This window comes from Oryctolagus cuniculus, chromosome 13 (genome assembly GCF_964237555.1).
Source record: "Oryctolagus cuniculus chromosome 13, mOryCun1.1, whole genome shotgun sequence".
NCBI classification, from domain to species: domain Eukaryota; kingdom Metazoa; phylum Chordata; class Mammalia; order Lagomorpha; family Leporidae; genus Oryctolagus; species Oryctolagus cuniculus.
The window spans coordinates 29,433,457-29,451,625 of record NC_091444.1 but is presented as its reverse complement, the minus strand read 5'-3'; the positions used below and the strand labels follow the sequence as shown (position 1 = coordinate 29,451,625).

The 18,169-nt window shown below is 40.5% G+C and overlaps 1 protein-coding gene across 6 annotated transcripts in view; it reads right to left on the bottom strand.

Moving 5' to 3' along the window:
* The window catches only part of KCNK2 (potassium two pore domain channel subfamily K member 2), a 220,850-nt gene that overhangs the window by 29,608 nt on the left and 173,073 nt on the right, over window positions 1-18,169 (bottom strand). For all 6 annotated transcript variants that reach the window (XM_008268429.4, XM_070055316.1, XM_008268431.4 and 3 more), the window contains exon 6: window positions 16,325-16,464. In XM_008268429.4, coding sequence (XP_008266651.1) covers window positions 16,325-16,464 — 140 coding nt within the window. The remainder of the gene's footprint in view (window positions 1-16,324; window positions 16,465-18,169) is intronic.

Genomic DNA, 18,169 nt, shown 5'->3' with positions numbered 1-18,169 from the left:
CCCCTAGTTTAAAAATACCTTTAAACTGCCAGTCTGTTCTATGGGGGGCAATCCCCCAACACGTGGTTGTACTTTGAGACAAAAACCCAGCTACCTGACAGTTTCAGTAAATATGAGAAGATGCTGCTATTCCCAGATGCCAAGTGTGAATACATGAAATGTAGTTGGAACACTTAATGGGTTCAGAGAGAACCTGTTTCCGCCTCAATTAGCAGTGTCCAACTAGGGATGAATGCATAGGTCAACAAATAAACAGCCAGAGAAGTGGGTTAAACACAGCGTATTTATCAAACACAAAATTCTAGAAGTTTGATAAATCCTAAGAACTTCCGAAACAACACATTCATGTGCATAGAGTTTACATACTACACTTTTCATCAGAAAACTTAGGGCTTATTTGGCAAGGTAAGAGATCTAGAGACAGCTTCCAATTGATTTCTCTAACATCTCCTCCATTTATTGTAAAGAAGTGTTCTGCTTTGAGTGAAGTTTTAATGAATTGCTATTGAATAACAACTGTCATTCCTTACAATTCCATAACTCACAAAACTTGCAGAATAAGGAAACCTTCTCACAAGATTCAACATGCTTACTTAAAGTAGTAAAAGTGCTCTAACACGGCAAGGTGTTATTAGTTCTTCCTTCAAAAAACCAGCAATGATGGCATCACCCTAGTAGCAGACAAAAAGAACTGCATGATGCTTGTGAGCCTTCCGATCGGTAGGATCCAGGACAACAAAGCCCCTGTCTTAGACATGAAACTATACAAAGCATTTCCATCTTTGTTGGCCCTTAGGCTGCATGGTATCTCAAATGCAGGAACACCCTTCCTTCAGCAAAACAAGACATTCCCTAACCCTTCCCCTCTCAAACTATAAAAACTACACAGGCTTCACTGTACATGCAGTCACTAAGCTAGCACAAATAGAAAATGTAGATTCACACTGAAGTGCCAGAAACAGAATCAATACTCCAAGGACCTTCTTGTCTTTAAAACTGTTGCATGGAGGGAAGAACTACTTCCTTTTTGAAGCTGCTCATTCAGAATTCCTAAGTGGACCAAACAGAATCTAAAATCCACCATTTCCAATAAGGAACATTCCTTCTAATTTCCACTGGGAGAAGAAAACCTGTACTACGTGAAATGAGCAACAATTTTGAGGCCAGCATTTTTTTGAGCTCAAGTTTTCCATTTAAAAAATTAAAACAGGCTATTATTTAGCATTACGCATTTAAAGGTAACTATCTTTTCTACTTGGAGATCTTGGAAAATATTCCAATTGCTCTTTTAGAACCCATGCTGAATTAATTTCATGTTAACAACAGGATTTCTCTAAGCACCCTTTCATTTTACCCAATACTATTATTATGTGTATTAGTCTCTAGAAACCTATCAGTTATACACAAAGTAATCACTCCTGCCTGCTATTTCTTTGCTTGTGCATAAATTTTACTTTTCAAATCAAGTACATACTCTTGAAATCAACACATTTTCCATTTTAAATAATTTAGAAAGTTTAAAAATATTGAAATCTGCTGGAAAATGCTCCTAATGCTTAAAACAGCATGAAATATCAAAAGCAGTATTTCACAAGGCAGAGAGGGTGCTGCTTAACCTAGCAGCAGAGAACTCTAAGGTCCAATCATTTAAAATAAAACAACAGGAACCAGTACTGTGGCACACTGGACTATGCCACCCACTGCTAGGGACACTGGCATCCCATATGGGAGCACCCGTTCAAGGCCCAGCTGTGTGCTTCCCATTCAGCTCCCTGCTAATGTGCCCGGGAAAGCAGCAGTGGGTGGCCCAAGTGCTTGGGCCCCTGCACCCACACAGGAGACCAGGATGGAGTTCTAGGCTTCTGGCGTCAGCCTGGCCCATCTCTGGCCAAGGTAGCCATTTGGGGAGTGAGCCAATAGATGGAACATCTTTCTTTCTCTCTAATTCTTCCTTTCAAATAAGTATATCAACCTTTAATAGCCAAATAAACACAATAAAATAACAAATGTCTTGAAAAATGGCATGAGGCTTCCTGCCATATCATCAGATAAGGAACAAGGATAAAATATTTTTTTAAATTTATTTGAAAGACAGAGTTACAGAGAAAGGCAGAGGCAGAGAGAGAGAGAGAGAGGCCTTCCATCTGCTGGTTCACTCCCCAGATAGCCACAATGGCTGGGGTTGTGCCAATCTGAAGCCAGGAGCCAGGAGCTTCTTCTGGGTCTTCCATGCGGGTGCAGGGGCCCAAGCATTTGGGCCATCTTCTACTGCTATCCCAGGCCATAGCAGAGAGCTAGACTGGAAGAGGAGCAGCAGGGACTAGAGCCCATATGGGATGGTGGTGCTCCAGGCCAGGGTTTTAACCCGCTGTGCTACAGCGCCATGAAACTTTGTTGAAGCTAGAAGCTACCTTTTGAGTTCACTTCTACTCCTTTGTACTATACCTCACAGGAACTACTCAGATTTTTTTTTAAATTATTGATACATGGATAGTTTGTCCTATTTAAAAATTTCAGCAATTTTTATGCCAAGCTATTTAATTATGAAATTAATCATCGCTTAAATACTCACTGGAATTTCTTTTGCATTTGCAGTTAATAACATGATGAATAAAACCACCCACAATAAGCATATTTTTGTTCTACAGAAAATGTTAAAAATAAGCAAAATTAAACCTTATCTCTGATTTGACAGACAGGAAAAGCCAGCCATCCCGCTTCCATAACTGAGGTACAAATATGTTAATAAGCATGAAAAAGAAACTTCCTACTTTATTTTAGGTCTATCCAATTTGTCTGAACTCAGAACTCTACCCATTTCTCTGAATTGAATCATTTTACCTCCATATACTTTCATGAAGCCAACTGAACAAATTCACTGATTGAGTGCTTGTTATATACCCAGAATTGTTCCTGTTGAATTTGACAAAGCAAAACATAAAAAATCCCTTCCCTTATAAGTAATGTCTTCTAGGAAAAGATCCAGGCAGCCAAACTAAAACCAAACACAGAAGCAAATCAAAAAGGGTACTACCAGCTGATCAACGTGGTGAAATGCAGAACAGAGCAAAGAGTATCAAGGGTGCAGGCCTGGAGGAGCATCAACAGTAAGTAGGATGGTGTATGACAGTATGACATCAAATACACTGACAAAACGGTATATGATCGCGTGATGAAAAAGTGACCCAGGTAGGTATCTGGGGAAAGAGTATTCCTTATGAAGGGGACAGTCAGTGCAAAGGCCCTTAGACAAGAGCCTGCCTACCATGTTGGAGGAAAAGCAAGAGGAGTAGTGAGACTAATGTAGAAGGATCAAGGGGCAAAACAAGTACGAAAAGAGCTTAGTGACGGGGGCTGGATCACATAGAACCGTTCACGCTACTTTATAGATATCAGCTTTTACTCTGAGGACAGTGGGAGCCATCAAAAGCTTCTAAGCAAAGAAATAACAGATATGACTCAGGTTTCAAAGAGTCACTCTGGCCTCTGCTGACAAAGGTGAAAGCAGAGGCACCAGCTACGGGACTCCAGGAATAATCCCATATACACTAACTGTGTATATACACACTAATAACACCTCAGGATGCTGAGAGGTGAAAAAGGCCTGGATCTGGAAACATTTTCAGATCAATGACACAGGCCTGTACGACAGACTGAATGTAATACGGGAAAACAAGAAATGAGTCAGAATGTCACCCTGATTATGCACGTGTCTCCATTTCACCCACTCAGAACTGCTAATGCCCGGGGCACACAAAGCACCTTCTTTATATCTCTATCATGGTGCCTACCCTGTAGTAATTATCAGTAGGTGCTAATATATTCTCACTCACCTATAAATTCCCCCTTGAGCACAAATTCTATGACTTTTTTTATACCTGCTTTTCCAATACTTGGTAATATGACTATCACACCACGGGCAATCAAACATGTGTGATGAACAAACAAATCAATGAATACTTATAGAATGAAGTCAGTCTTGCTATGTACCTTTTGTATATCAGAAATACTACCTACTGCAATCCTTACTTTTCCAACACTGAAACTTAGATTATATCACCTGTGGGTGAACCCATACTTATGACAAAGTTTGCATATTGCAATTCATGTGGTTTTAAAATAGGAGAGCAGGCCGGCACCGCGACTCACTAGGCTAATCTTCTGCCTTGCGACGCTGGCACACCAGGTTCTAGTCCCGGTCGGGGCGCCATATTCAGTCCCGGTTGTCCCTCTTCCAGGCCAGCTCTCTGCTGTGACCAGGGAGTGCAGTGGAGGATGGCCCAAGTGCTTGGGCCCTGCACCCCATGAGAGACCAGGATAAGTACCTGGCTCCTGCCATTGGATCAGCGTGGTGCGCCGGCCGCAGCGCGCCAGCCGCAGCAGCCATTGGAGGGTGAACCAACGGCAAAGGAAGACCTTTCTCTCTGTCTCTCTCACTGTCCACTCTGCCTGTCAAAAAAAAAAAAAATAGGAGAGCATTCCTTATCTAGCTGCTTATATGGACGTCTTGGCTGCCTTGCCTATTCATTCAGAAATATGGACTCAATATAAAACATTAGTTGTTAAACTGAACTTATTTTTAGTTGAAATCTGTTTGATTTTCAAAGTTTGATAGAAATTACACAAATGGGAGAAAAAAACCAAATGTGTGTATATGTGTGTGTGTGTGTGTGTGTACAGGCGCACAATTGCTTATAAATGAAGATATATAAGTACTCTCACTGAAAGAAGTATCTTAGTTTCTCACATGGAGGTACTGTGAAATTGAAGGGACCACTGACAGATCACCAGACCTAGCATTTGTGAGAAATTCAATGAAAAAAAAAATCATTTTATAACCAAGGTCCTTAATTTTGAAAATGGATTGCCTTGTTTAGCAGTATCGCCCAATGTAACTGATTTTCTACCTTGCTTTAGAGCAATAGCTCATACAAAGCATTTTGCTCATAAGCTACTTTAAGCATGTGTAGATACAGAAACACTAAGAAAGTAGCCAATCCATAATCTCTCAAACAACTACTTGTACATGTAGTAGGGCTATATAGCAATAAGATGTGAGAAGGCTGCTTTTAAAAAATCAGGAGTAATAGGCAACACTTTAGGGATCCTAGGCAGTGTAACATTCTGGGTGGGAACTGGAATTCACCCTCGTAGTAGGCTATCCTGCAGTACGAAAGTGGCTCCCAGAGGAAGCATCTTTGCGTGTTGACTTGTTTTCTTAATGACATGAAAGCCAAGAATCTATCCACGCCCTTACCTGAGGAAGCCATGGCAAAGCAGCTGCTTCAGACAGACATCCCACATGATATTCAACCACTTGAAAGGCTCTCTCCACTCGGCAGAGAGTGTATCTGTGCATATATTATTACTACCGTCAACCAGTCTTCTCCTGGTGGGGTGTCTGCACTCACAAGAGGGCGTACCTCATTGAATCAACTCATCAGGAATAGTCATCAAGATTCCTGCAAGCTGAGGGTGAGGAGCCAGATGGTGATGGGTGAGCCCTTTGAGGAGATGCCAGAGAGATGTAAGAGCAGCACTGGCTGCTTCTCCAGCTTGATGTCTACCTTTTCTTTCTGTAATTTCTTAAGTTACCCTCAAGCCTTCCCTAAAATTATAAATAGCCTCAGCCTTATAACAGTTGTACAACGGAGAATAAAGTGAGGCATCTGCACCCACCACTGGACTATAGTGGTCTGAGGGAGCTCAGGGACCAGGAGAAGCAGTTACAACATGGCCACATGAGCACAGAGGGGGAAGTCGGGAGTGACAGCCTGGAGAGACACGAGACAAGTCTAACAGAGAGAGACTCGTGGAACAGGAAAGCATAACACACTGGTCTCTTGGACAGCTGAGATGAGATAATCAGACTATGCACAGTATACAACCAGAATAGAATTTCAAAGTTTTAGGCAAGAAATAAATGAAAAAGTAAACCTGAGATGTCCAGACAAATATGATTTTGCCTACTGTACCACTACAGATCATAATTTGGTTAATAGATTATCATATGAAATTTACAATAGTTGCAAACATTGCTTATATAGTTGCTTAGAGTATTCTGTTGAATCATATGAAATTGTGATTCTTAAGAACCAACCAGTTGATTGTCAATAATTTCATCCAGTTCAACCTAGTAAATTTCAGAAAAAATAATATTATATAAAAAATGTTACATGCTTTTACATCTATTACTTTGGCATCATGTAATTTTTTAAAGATTTTATTTATCTATTTGAGAGGTAGAGTTACAGAGAAAGGGAGAGACAGAGACAAAGGTCTTTTTTCGTTGGTTCACTCCCCAAATGGCCGCCACTGCCAGGGCTGAGCCGATCCGAAGCCAGGAGCCAGGAGCTTCTTCTGGGTCTCCCACATGAGTGCAGGGCCCAAGCATTTGGGCCATCTTCTACTGTTTTCTCAGGCAATTATAGAGAGCTGGATCAGAAGTGGAGCAGCTGGGACCTGAGCCAGCACCCATATGAGGTGCCAGCACTGCAGGCATAGAACAAAGAACCCTTAACCTTAGTAGCCTAAGACAACATCAGTTAATTTCGCACTCTTGCTAAATGTTCACAACTCTTGCAGATTTATATGTGATATATATAAAATTTAAATTTCTAAAATTATTATTTTAACTCTTCTCTTGCTTTATAGAAACAATCATTATGGTTTCTTACTAAATTAGTCAAGATTGGGAAGGTTGTAATATAGAACAAAGAACCCTTAATCTTGGTAGCCTAAGACAACATCAGTTAATTTCTCACTCTTGCTAAATGTCCACATTTTGGTTTGAAATAGAGAATCTACAAGGTAATTTTGAAAGCAAAGTTCACAGTGGTCTCTTTTCCTAACACAGATGATCAGAACAGATGGTCTCAAAACAGTCAAAAGAGATAGCAACATTTATCTTGATGCACTAAATCCTCATAATGTTCTAACTAAAGAAAATAAAATTACTTATAAAGTGCTTTGAGGCAAAAACTATTAACTTATTTTCCTATTATGTACAAAGGAATAGAAAAAATTACTCTGAATTTCCATTACCAGATGACATTCTGTGAAATATCTGAAGTAAAAAGAAGTACAACTTACAAATAGTGAAGATTCAATCTAAAGTCTAAAAAAAAACAGAGAGAAATGGAATCTTTCTGCATGATTTTATATTTTTAAGATAATTATGGAGCTTCTGCCATTTGGTTTAATTAGAGGGAATTCTATGGAATCTATCTGAGTGGAGACAGCAAACATCAGAAAACTGTGGGTCCAGGTCAAGAAAGGCACTGAGATCACAGTAATCTGGGTAGATGTACGGGACATCTAATGTAGAAACTGGTTTTTAAGAGTCAAACATTGAACACACAATGTACCTTCAAGGAGGCCATAGAGAATGCATACTATGAAAAAATGCATGGATTTTAAACACTTCTATATCAAAATAAACTTTTTAATTCAATTTTTATGTGAACTTTTTGAACCACCATATTTGAAATGTCTATATTCATTTTTTTTTCCGATAAAACAATGTATGATGACTTACAGACGATAGTCTTAGAAATTCACAGGATTTCTAATGAGGTAAAAATTTGATACCAACGTCTTCCGAAACTTATGAGGAAAAGAATGGGCATTGAGTGCACAGTTAGCCACGGCACACACTTAGCCCGCAGCATCTTCATAGCAGCCTCCTAAGGCAGGCACCACTACTGTCACTTTAAAAGAAAATGCAGATTCAGAGATCAAACATTTTGGTGGTGCTTGCAGAGGAAGTAAATTGTAGAGAATTAAATCTCAGGGGCAGCTATTCAGAGTCACAGTTAAGACGCCACCTAGGATGTCCACATCTCATATCAGAGCGCCTGGGTTTGAGTCCCTGTTCTGCTTCTGATTCAACTTCCTGCTAATGCACACTCTGGGAGGCAGCTTGGGTCCTGCTACCCACATAGGAGATCTGGATTGAGTTCCTGACCGAAACAGTGGATGAAAGATTCATATTCATTCATTCTCTCTCTCTGTCTCTCTCTGTCTGTCTCTGTCTCTCTCTCCCTTCAAACAAATGTAAGTGAATAAACAAATCTTAAAAACAAATTAAATCTCAGTTCTATGGGCCAAAAAACCCATACATGATTGAGATCATATGAATAAATTCCATTCCCTTAAAAGAATGCTAAACTTTAGGTGTCAAGACTTCACCGATTTAGATCATAACACAAATTTAATGAGCAATCAAAGTAAATTCACAAAATGCTTCTCTGTCGTTACACAGTTGTAGATGGGTCAGATATGGGCACTTGTTTCTAATGAGTCAATATTACTTACATACAGAAAAAGACAAAAAATGAAGATGAAGACAAGGAGGAAGAGAAAGCAGGGAGAAGAGGAGGGGGAATGGGAAGCAAGAACCATGACATATAACCAACATTCTGAGGCCTTGGGATGTAACAGAGCAAACAGGTGAGCAGGTGGCACTGATATGCCCTGACGTCAAGACCTCTGGGTTGGTTACTGATTCTACCAGTTACTAGCTGAACAACCTTGGGCAAATCACCATAACTCCCTGAGCTTAGTGTCCACGTTCAGTGTCCTTACTGTTTAACAGGTGTGTTCTTTACATACTGGTTTCATTAATTTTTTAAAAATTTTTATTTGACAGAGTTAGACAGTGAAAGAGAGAGACAGAGAGAAAGGTCTTCCTTCCATTGGTTCACCCCCCAAATGGCAGCTATGGCCAGCACTGTGCCGATTCAAAGCTAGGAGCCAGGTGCTTTTCCTGGTCTCCCAAGTGGGTGTAGGCACCCAAGCACTTGGGCCATCCTCCACTGCCCTCCTGGGCCACAGTAGAGAGCTGAACTGGGAGAGGGGCAACCGGGACTAGAACCCAGTGCCCATATGGGATGACAGTGCCACAGGCGGAGGATTAACCAAGTGAGCCACGGCGTCAGCCCTCATTAATTACTAAAGGAGAAATAATTTAAAGTATATCCTAGAAGAGAATTATTTCTATTTTTTAACCATCCTCAAATCCCATTTTATTTTTAGCATATGAAGGTTCTTTGAAAGTTGGTGAAAAATGAAATTAAAAGATACATTTGAGGTGGGCACTGTGATACCATGGATTGACTTGCCCTTTGGAATGCCTGCATCCCATATCAGAGTGACTGGCTTCCCTGGGAGACATCAGGGGAGAGCTCATGTTCTTCATTCCTGCCACCATGTGGGACAGCCACATGACTTTCTGGCTCCTGGCTACCACCTGGCCCTGCACTAGATATTGTGGGCATTTGGAGAGTGAACCAAAAGATGGAAGATCTTTTCCTCTCTTTCCCTCTTTCTAAATAAATAATTTTAAAATATAAGTTTATATTTTATAAAAATTTTATAAGTTTATACAGAAATTCATGCATACAAAGTATCTTCAAAAAGTTCATGAAAATATGTATTACAAAAATACTATACACAGATTTCAAAAAAAAATTTTGCATCAAAATAAACTTATCTTTTAATTTCAAGTTCCATGAATTTTTTGGAGAACTCTTCTATGTTTCAACCTGTAAACACCTTCCTGAGATGAGACCCAGAGAGTTTCATGGCATGCAACATAACCCTGACACACAACCTGGCCTTGGTTCGCAGAAATGACTGTGCACATAACTCATTTAGAACTTAGACACGTACTGGCAGTTATTGTGCCTTAAAGGACAATTGGTCTTATATTGCCACTTATTCTTTTATTTTTATGCTCCATTCCAAATTGTCTACTTACTGAATAGATAATAACTTGCAGCTGAGGCTGCAACTGGACCGAGAGCCTCCTTGGCACAATGAGGCAGAGACAAATACTGACCAGCAGGTGAAGCTCAAAGTTCCATGCTCTGCTCTTTTCCCCATGGCCAAGTAATAGGCACCCCCTCCCCAAGGGACAGAAAGTAGGGGCCCTTTACGTTCACCTTAGTTTTAACAGCCCATTATGAACTACTTGCTTCAATTTTATTTTATTCTTACCCTTTGGCAAAATAAAGAGTAATGTGCATTAAAATATAAACCTGAGAAGCTTTATGACTGCTGTATACCACGCCTATAGTCCAACTTCTAAATGTCATTTTAACTACCTAAGTATCTCAATAAGGACAATAACAATAAAAATGAAAACTTTCTTTCCCAACTGTATTGCAAGCTGTCAGCCCCTCATTATCCTAAAAATCAAAGTAACAAGTACAAAGTCTGCTACACAGTCTGAGGCAGTAAGAAAGGAAGAAGAGATAAAGAGTGAGAGGGATGAAGAAAAATGAAAAGGAGTAAAGTAGGCTACTGTCGCTCCCCCATTCGCGGAGGAACGACACTGGACCCTGCGCTGTTCTTTTGTCTGCTCGGCCCTTCCCGGATTTGCTGCTGGTCCTTCCCGGGTTGGCTGGCAACCCCTCCACCTCCATGGAGGGGCGGCTCCCCCTGCCACTTTCCCCACTTCCGCGGGGGAGCGGCACACCGCCGGCCGGCTCTCTCGGGGGCTGCTCAGATGTTATCCGGATGTTCCTTTTAGATGTTCCTGGTGCATGTTGTCTCTCTCCTCCTTTATAGTCCTCTTCCACCAATCCCAACTCTGCTACCCACACGCCGAGCACGCTGCTCCCCTCCAATCAGGAGCAAGATCAGCTCCTGCAGCTCATCAGTCAAATTGGTGAGAGGCAGCTGTGTAGAAGCTGTTTCCTCCTCTCCCAGCACCATATTGTGGGAGAGCAGATGCAGAGAATAAGTCTTAATTCCAGTAACAGTCCAGTCCGAGTTGCTCCCCACAGGCTACTTTAAGAATTGATCTCTAATCAGAGATCAAACGCCTACTTACTCAAAAACGTTATCCAACACCAGAATAGTAAACAAACATGAAGATTGGTATGGAAGTGTCCCATCCACAGAGTTTTCCCATAAAAGAGACTGACCTTAAACTAGCACAGATTAAGAGTTCCTCCCAGGTCCTAATACAGCCCTCCCATAGAGTAATTACTTAATAAATATTTTGAGTGAATGAATGAATAATTTAGGAATGCATTAGACACTAAACAAGTCTAATTACTAACTGGTCTCCATACTTCCTGCTTTCTCCCTTTCTTGGCATAGTAACACTGTCACTTGTAGCTCAACCTCACCCCACCACCACCCACATTTACCACGTATGTGCGTCCAAGGATACCCACTGTCAGAGCTGCTTACAGCTCCAGCCCACAGGGCACCATTCTCACTGATTTCTACCAGCTGTGCTCCCAGGGCTGCCATTTCCACAAAAACACTGAATGTTCTCTTAGGGTGTACCCACTGCCCTGAGAAAATTCCAGGGAAGGGTATTCACACTTTTCTACAGGAATGCTTCCCGCCTGCCCCCCGCCCACCTCCAGCAACAACCTCACAGAGAATTCCAGTTACTTCATCATCTACTTTATGTTGTTGTCCCATGAATTCACCTCCTTCACAGCAACCAGAGGTAGTACCACATGACCTGATGACACCAGCATGCTATGACCCAAGCAATGGTGGTGTTCATTTCACAGGTACACAGGAACATTCCAAACTGTAGAATCAATGCTAGAAGTAGACAGAAATCATGGGGAGATCTGGATGGATTTCCAGGCTCCTGGCTTTGCCCCTAGCCCAGCACCAGCAGTTGCCATCATTTAGGGAGTGAACCAGCAGAGAGAAGATTCTCATTCTCTCTCACTCTCGCTCTGTGTGTGTGTGTGTGTGTGTGTATGCACATGTGCAACTCTGCCTTTCAAACAAAGAAATCAAGAGAAAGGGAGGGGAAGAGAATGGAAGGGAAGGGGAAGGGAGAGGAAGAGAGAGAGAAGGGGAGGGAGGGAGGGAGGGAGAGGGAGAAAGAAAGAGAGAAGGGAGGGAGGGAGAGAGGGAGGGAGAGAGGGAGGGAGAGAGGGAGGGAGGGGAGAGAGGAGAGGAGAGGGGAGGGGAGAGGAGAGAAGGGAGGAGAGAGGGGAGGGGAGGGGAGAAGAGAGGAGAGGGGAGAGGAAGGGAGGGTAGGAGAGGAAAGAGGGGAGGGGAGTGGACGGGAGGGGAGGAGAAGAAAGTCAATCCCAGCTCATTTCAAGCTCAAGACATGTAAGTAGCAGGTAACCTACACCTGTGCATAACAGGAAACACTATTCCTTACTCGCTCCCTAAGTAAGCAGGGATTTTGCCTTTGACTTTTGTACTCACATCCTATTTTTACTACATCTGCCTCAGGTAAAAGCAATATCACTACATTATCAGAATACCTAGATAATCTTTATTTTCTAAATGGAAACATTTCCTCAGAGGAGGGTACACAGCTTCATGGTAAAGATAATTAGTCACACCAGTATTCACTGTTAAACATGTGCCTATTCTCCATTAGAGTTTTGAAAAAATAATGAAACAAATAAACACTTTCACAGAAATGCATGTCTCCATGGAAAAATTATTGAGCTCATTATTGTTTTCCTTGAGGAATGCAGATCAACTATAATTATATGTGGCACTTCTGAAACAATATCATGTTGTCCCAGCTAACCATTTCCTCTTCAAATATTGCAGATGGATGAACTATACCAACATGTTTTATTATAGCATGTTGATGGAAAACAATGTTTTCCCTGACTTCCAAACATAGTAATTTCATTAAAATGAGTCTTCATTGGAAACAGAATATATTTTTAATATAAAAAACAGAGATGAAAGAAGGCTACATATGATTAGATCTGTATGTTCATACTTCACCAATATGGTCTGGGCAGATTTGCTTTTGAAAAAATAGTATGAGATTGGGACTTAGTATTAGCCAAACTCTTCATTCAGGGAAAGCAAGTAACTTAGAATTGCTACTTGAAGTTTGAGGCTATATTTTATATTTAATTTTGCATTTTCATACTTTGTAGTAGTTATATTTTTAGTGGAGAATATTCATAGTTGTCAAAAATATTCAATATTTTTATTCACCCAGACTGAAAACCACAGATACAATAGTTGCTTCTGAATACTTTGTAGGTTTTATTTTTAAAGATTTTAGAGTTAGAGACAGAGACAGAGAGAAAGTTCTTCCATTTGTTGTTTCACTCGCCATATGGCCACAGCTGTCATAAGCCAGAAGCCAGGAGCTTCTTCTAGTTCTCCCACATAGGTGCAGGGGCCCAAGCACTTGGGCCATCTTCCACTGCTTTCCCAGGCCATTAGCAGAGAGCTCTATTGGAAGAGGAGCAGCCGGGACTAGAACCAGTGCCACATAGGGGATGCTGGCACCACAGGCCGAAGCTTAGCCTACTACGTCACAGCACCAGCCTGTATAAGTTATTTTTTAAAGTTGGAATATCTAGAATAGTATAAGCACATAATATAAATCCCTATTCAAGTCATCCGGCATTGGTTCATCTTCATAAGGAAGGACTACAATCTATACAGGTGGCCTTCTTTTAATTGCATCCTTTACTGAACTTTTTCAAAATTAAAATTATCTGACAATCTTGTATCCTTATGGAATGGATACTACTATTTTGTAAATGAGAACACTGATCCTAATAATCTACATACAAATTATAAATTGCCTTTCTGCTTCTTTTTTCACATTTGGTTGAATTGGGGACTATTTTGTATTTCCCTAAATTGCACATAAATCAGAAGATATGCATCTGCTCAAATTCAAAGCTCCCTTTCTCCTGGCTCAGTCCTGCAGAACAGCTGAGGCTTCACGGAGTGCACAGAAACCTTTGGTGATGACCTTACTCTATAGCTGCAATCACCAAAAAGTGCATGTTCTTCAAAATACTAGGCAGAAGCCAGAAGGTTTGTGATATACAGTGAAAGAAAAAAAAATCGTTTCCTACTCCTTTGTTTAATTAGCATGGATACACTATGCTACCTTTCAGAGCTGCAGTTGATAGTCATGAAGATCACGCAGGGGTAGGTACACAGAGTTGTTTTAAACATTAAATAAATCACGTATAGAGAGATTTACATTTATTTGAAAGGATTTTGTTAAGAGAGTGGATTGTGCCCTCTCAGTGTATGTCGATGAGGTAACCTTCAACATGCCTGTGTCTGCAGACAGGGGTTTAACACTTGATCTTAGCCCAAAGGCCGAGAAGCGATGCGGGCAGGGGTTAAGGAGGTGATGAAGTTCAATGTGGTCCTAACAGCAGGGCCCTGATCCCTGAGGTCTGCTGCTGGTGTCCTTATAAGAAGAGGAAGATACACAGAGTCTGCTCTCTTTCTCCCTCTCCACCTCCCACCCCCAAAACACACATATCACACACACAAAGGGAGAGATAGAAGGAGAGGGAGAGGGAAAGGGATAGGGAGAGGGAGAAGGGAGGAGGGAGGGAGGGAGAGAGAGAGAAATAGGGAGAGAGACAGAGAGAGAGAGAGAATGAGAGAGAGAAAAGTTTTTCATCCACTTGTTTCACTCCCCAATTGGCCACAATGGCCAGAGCTGTGCTGAACTGAAGCCAGGAGCCAGGAGCTTCTTCCAGGTTTCCCATGCGGGTGCAGAGGCCCAAGGACTTGGGCCATCTTCTACTGCTCTCCCAGGCCATAGCAGAGAGCTGGAACGGAAGTGAAGCTGCTGGGACTGGAACTGGTGGCCATATGGGATGCCGGCACTGCAGGTGGTGGCTTTACCCACTACCCCCAGGCATTTTTCAAATGATGAACTTCAAATGGCCAGCAGACACATGAAAAAATGCTCAAGATCACTAGCCATCAGGAAAATACAAATCAAAACTTCAATGAGGTTCCACCTCCTCTCAGTCAGAATGGCTCTCACACAGAAATCAACAAACAATAAATGTTAATGAGGATGTAGGGGAAAAGGTACCCTAATCCACTGTTAGTAGGAATGTAAACTAATACAGCCATTGTGGAAGACAGTATGGAGATATCTCAGAAAGTTGAAAATAGTTATACCATATGACCCAGCAATTCCATTCCTGAGAATATACCCAAGGGAAAAAGAGTGATCTGTACCCCCATGTTTATTGCAGCTCTGTTCACAGAGCTAAGACATGGAATCAACCCAGATGTCTACCAATTACACCTGCGTGGGAGACGTGGAAGAAGCTCCTGGCTCCTGGCTTCAGATTGACCAGCTCTAGCCATTGTCGCCATTTGGGGAGTGAACTGGCAGATGGAGGATATCTCTCTCTCTCTGTCTCTCTCTCTCTCTCTCTTTCTCTCCCTCCCTCCTTCCCTCCCTCCCTCTCCTTCTCCCTTCCCTCTCCCTCTCTCTAATTTTGCCTTTCAAGTAAATAAAAAATAAATCTTTTAAAAACGTCCAGTAAACTCAAAGTTAAAATAACCAGGTTCCCACCCCACCATCTTCCCCACCGCCCCATACTAAAACTCCAAGCCTAAGACAGAGGTGAATTCACCATGGTCCTGTTCAAAGCAGAACTTTCACACACTTTAAATTAGAATGTCAAACATATTGTTTTGATGATTTATATAAAACAAAAAGATTTTTATTTTTATGATATAACTAAGGTATAAATAATACATATAGACTGAATATGTGAAGTCCCAATTGAAAAATCTGGTATCTATGAAGGGAGGTGTTGGATAACTCACACTCCTGCTGGTTACCAGAGACTCCTTGAGTACCAGTCAAAAAAATTCTAAGACTCGAGAATTTTCAACAAAAGTGAAGAAAGCATTTGTAGAGAGAAATTAACTTCACCGTGTCCTATTATTTTACTCTACATATTTCTTTTGGAGGGTATGTTTAAAGATTCTGTGCTTGTTGTAGTAACTAAATACTGGGACAGGGATGTCTCTGGGAACCTGAGCAACAGCAAATGAAAGGGGCAGGAAGTGGAGGGGAGAACTAAAGGAGAAAATTAAACAGGGAAAATGCTAGTTTTGGTGTGCCTACATGCAGTGTAGGTACAGTCACATGTAGACAGTTACATAAACACAAGATAAAGGAAATAACTGGATAAGGAATTCAACATTATATAACTTTCACTATTTCATGCTCCTGATACCATGATACAAATATTTTCTATTATATTTTTCTTTATAAAATAAAATTCACTTTGTGCATTTGAGGGAAAAAAGAAAAATTTTAATTGTAACTTTTTTCATAACAAATTACTCTCAATTCCTAGGTAGTAGCTGGTGCATAAAAAGTATTCAACAAATTTTTTTCTGAATGAACAATAATACATTTGACATATTTTCCCATAGCCTCAGGTAGCAAATTCACACTAAATATAAACATTAAATATTTTAGAATGTGAATCTAAAAATATAATTTAAAATAACCTTTACTGAATTAGCTTAAAAGAAGTATTTTTGCACACTTCTCACTTCTCACCTCTTCCTTTGTCTTTTTAGATATAACTCGGAGCCAGTCTCCAATCATGCTCAGGACAGCAGCAAAATAAGCAAGGCCTACAAGGATCCAAAACCACACGACAGGCTTATAGAAGTCTAGATACTCAATATCTGATCCACCTGCAAGAGAAAAACATAACAAACAAAATAAATTCACATTCTCCAAAGTCAAAATCCAGATATTTGCTAAACTGTCATATGAATTTTGAATTGCAAAACATGAGAAATCTAATATCTTTGTCAACTGACGCATATCATTGACTTCATAGTGAATTTCTCATTTTTGCTCATTAGCTCTTATCTATTTTTTATGACATTATATAAGTGTTTCTTACAAAGATCACTCATTACTTCTCCAGGTCATATTGATTTTTATTTGCTCCATGTTTTTCATTTATTATAATCTGTTTCAATTAGTCTAGCACGTAATTCTTTCAAGTGCTAACTTTCTCTTTCTACCTCTATTGAAATAAGTACAAGATAGAAATTATTTTTTAAGCATTTAGCTTAATAAAATTACTGATTGCCAATAAATACACTCTACTACCCAACAGGCTTAATGCCAAACTAAACAGAAAGTGAGAAATTCTAGTGATGTTTCTTACTAGTAATCAGTTGGATTGATTGCTAATAATCAATGGCTTGATACCAAATGCCAGAGGCAATCCCTTGATGGGTCTAATGCAAACCACTAAGAATCTGCAAGTAACATTGCCATTCATTATTCTCTGAATTTTTGGGGTTATTCCCATGTTTGTAATAAGTTTAAATCACTAGCTCTCAAGAAAAAGTTGTCAAAGATGTTCTTTTTCTTTACTCCAATCTTTTATTTATTTCTCTATCTACTTCGAACAACCACTGCACCCATGAAAATACATATACATTTCAACACATCCTTTATTCACACATATTAATGAATGTACTTAAGTCCTAAACATTGAAACTAGTACTTTTTTTCAAAAATAAGGGATCAAGTCACTCTTGATTTGGCCTGAAAAAGGCTCACATAAACAATGAACCACACACAATGGGATATGTTGAGTGATAGCAAGATGGAATAAAAATAGTGCTGAGAGAATACAGAAGAAATGTTTAATTCCATAACTGAAAAGGCAAGCATCACGATTTGGATAATATGTCCCTCTAATGCCCATGCATTGGCTGCTTAGCTCAAAACCAAAGTTTTATGCCAATGGTTAATGAGCTAAGGGTAGAGACTTAACCTAATTGTGGACTCCAGGAGGTGGGTGTAGTGGAAGATCTTCAGCTCACTGGGAGCCTGCCTTCTAAAAGTAGTTCTGGAGAGAAGACTGATTACATAAGCTGAGCAGGCTTTCTGTCTCCTTGTGCTTCCCGGTTCACTAAGCAATCATTCCTCTGGCCGCGCCAGATCTTGAACTAATGGGGCAACCTGATCTTAGATTGTGAGTCTCCAAATCATAAGCCAAAATAAACCTTCTTTGTTCTTAAGTACTTTCAGATATTTTAGTTAAAGTAACAAGAAAGCTTACTGGTATAGCAAATCTTTAGTAATGCGAGTCAAAACTCAGCACAGATCAGTGCCAAAATACACAGTGTACTCAAAAGACTTTTCGTAGTGAAGGAAGCTCCACGTGGATGGGGGGTAGGGAGCATATAGGTAGGAGAGAGAGATCTAAAAAAGTAGGTCACTTCTGGTTGTAAAGACATAATTCTAATTCAATGGTGAGCAAGTGCACAGTGTATAGGGAGATAAGCCCTACATTCATGTTGGACTACATGTGCGGAAAGATCTAGGGACAGAGAAGAAAGGATGGAGAGGGAAGACCCATAAGAAACTTCTGAT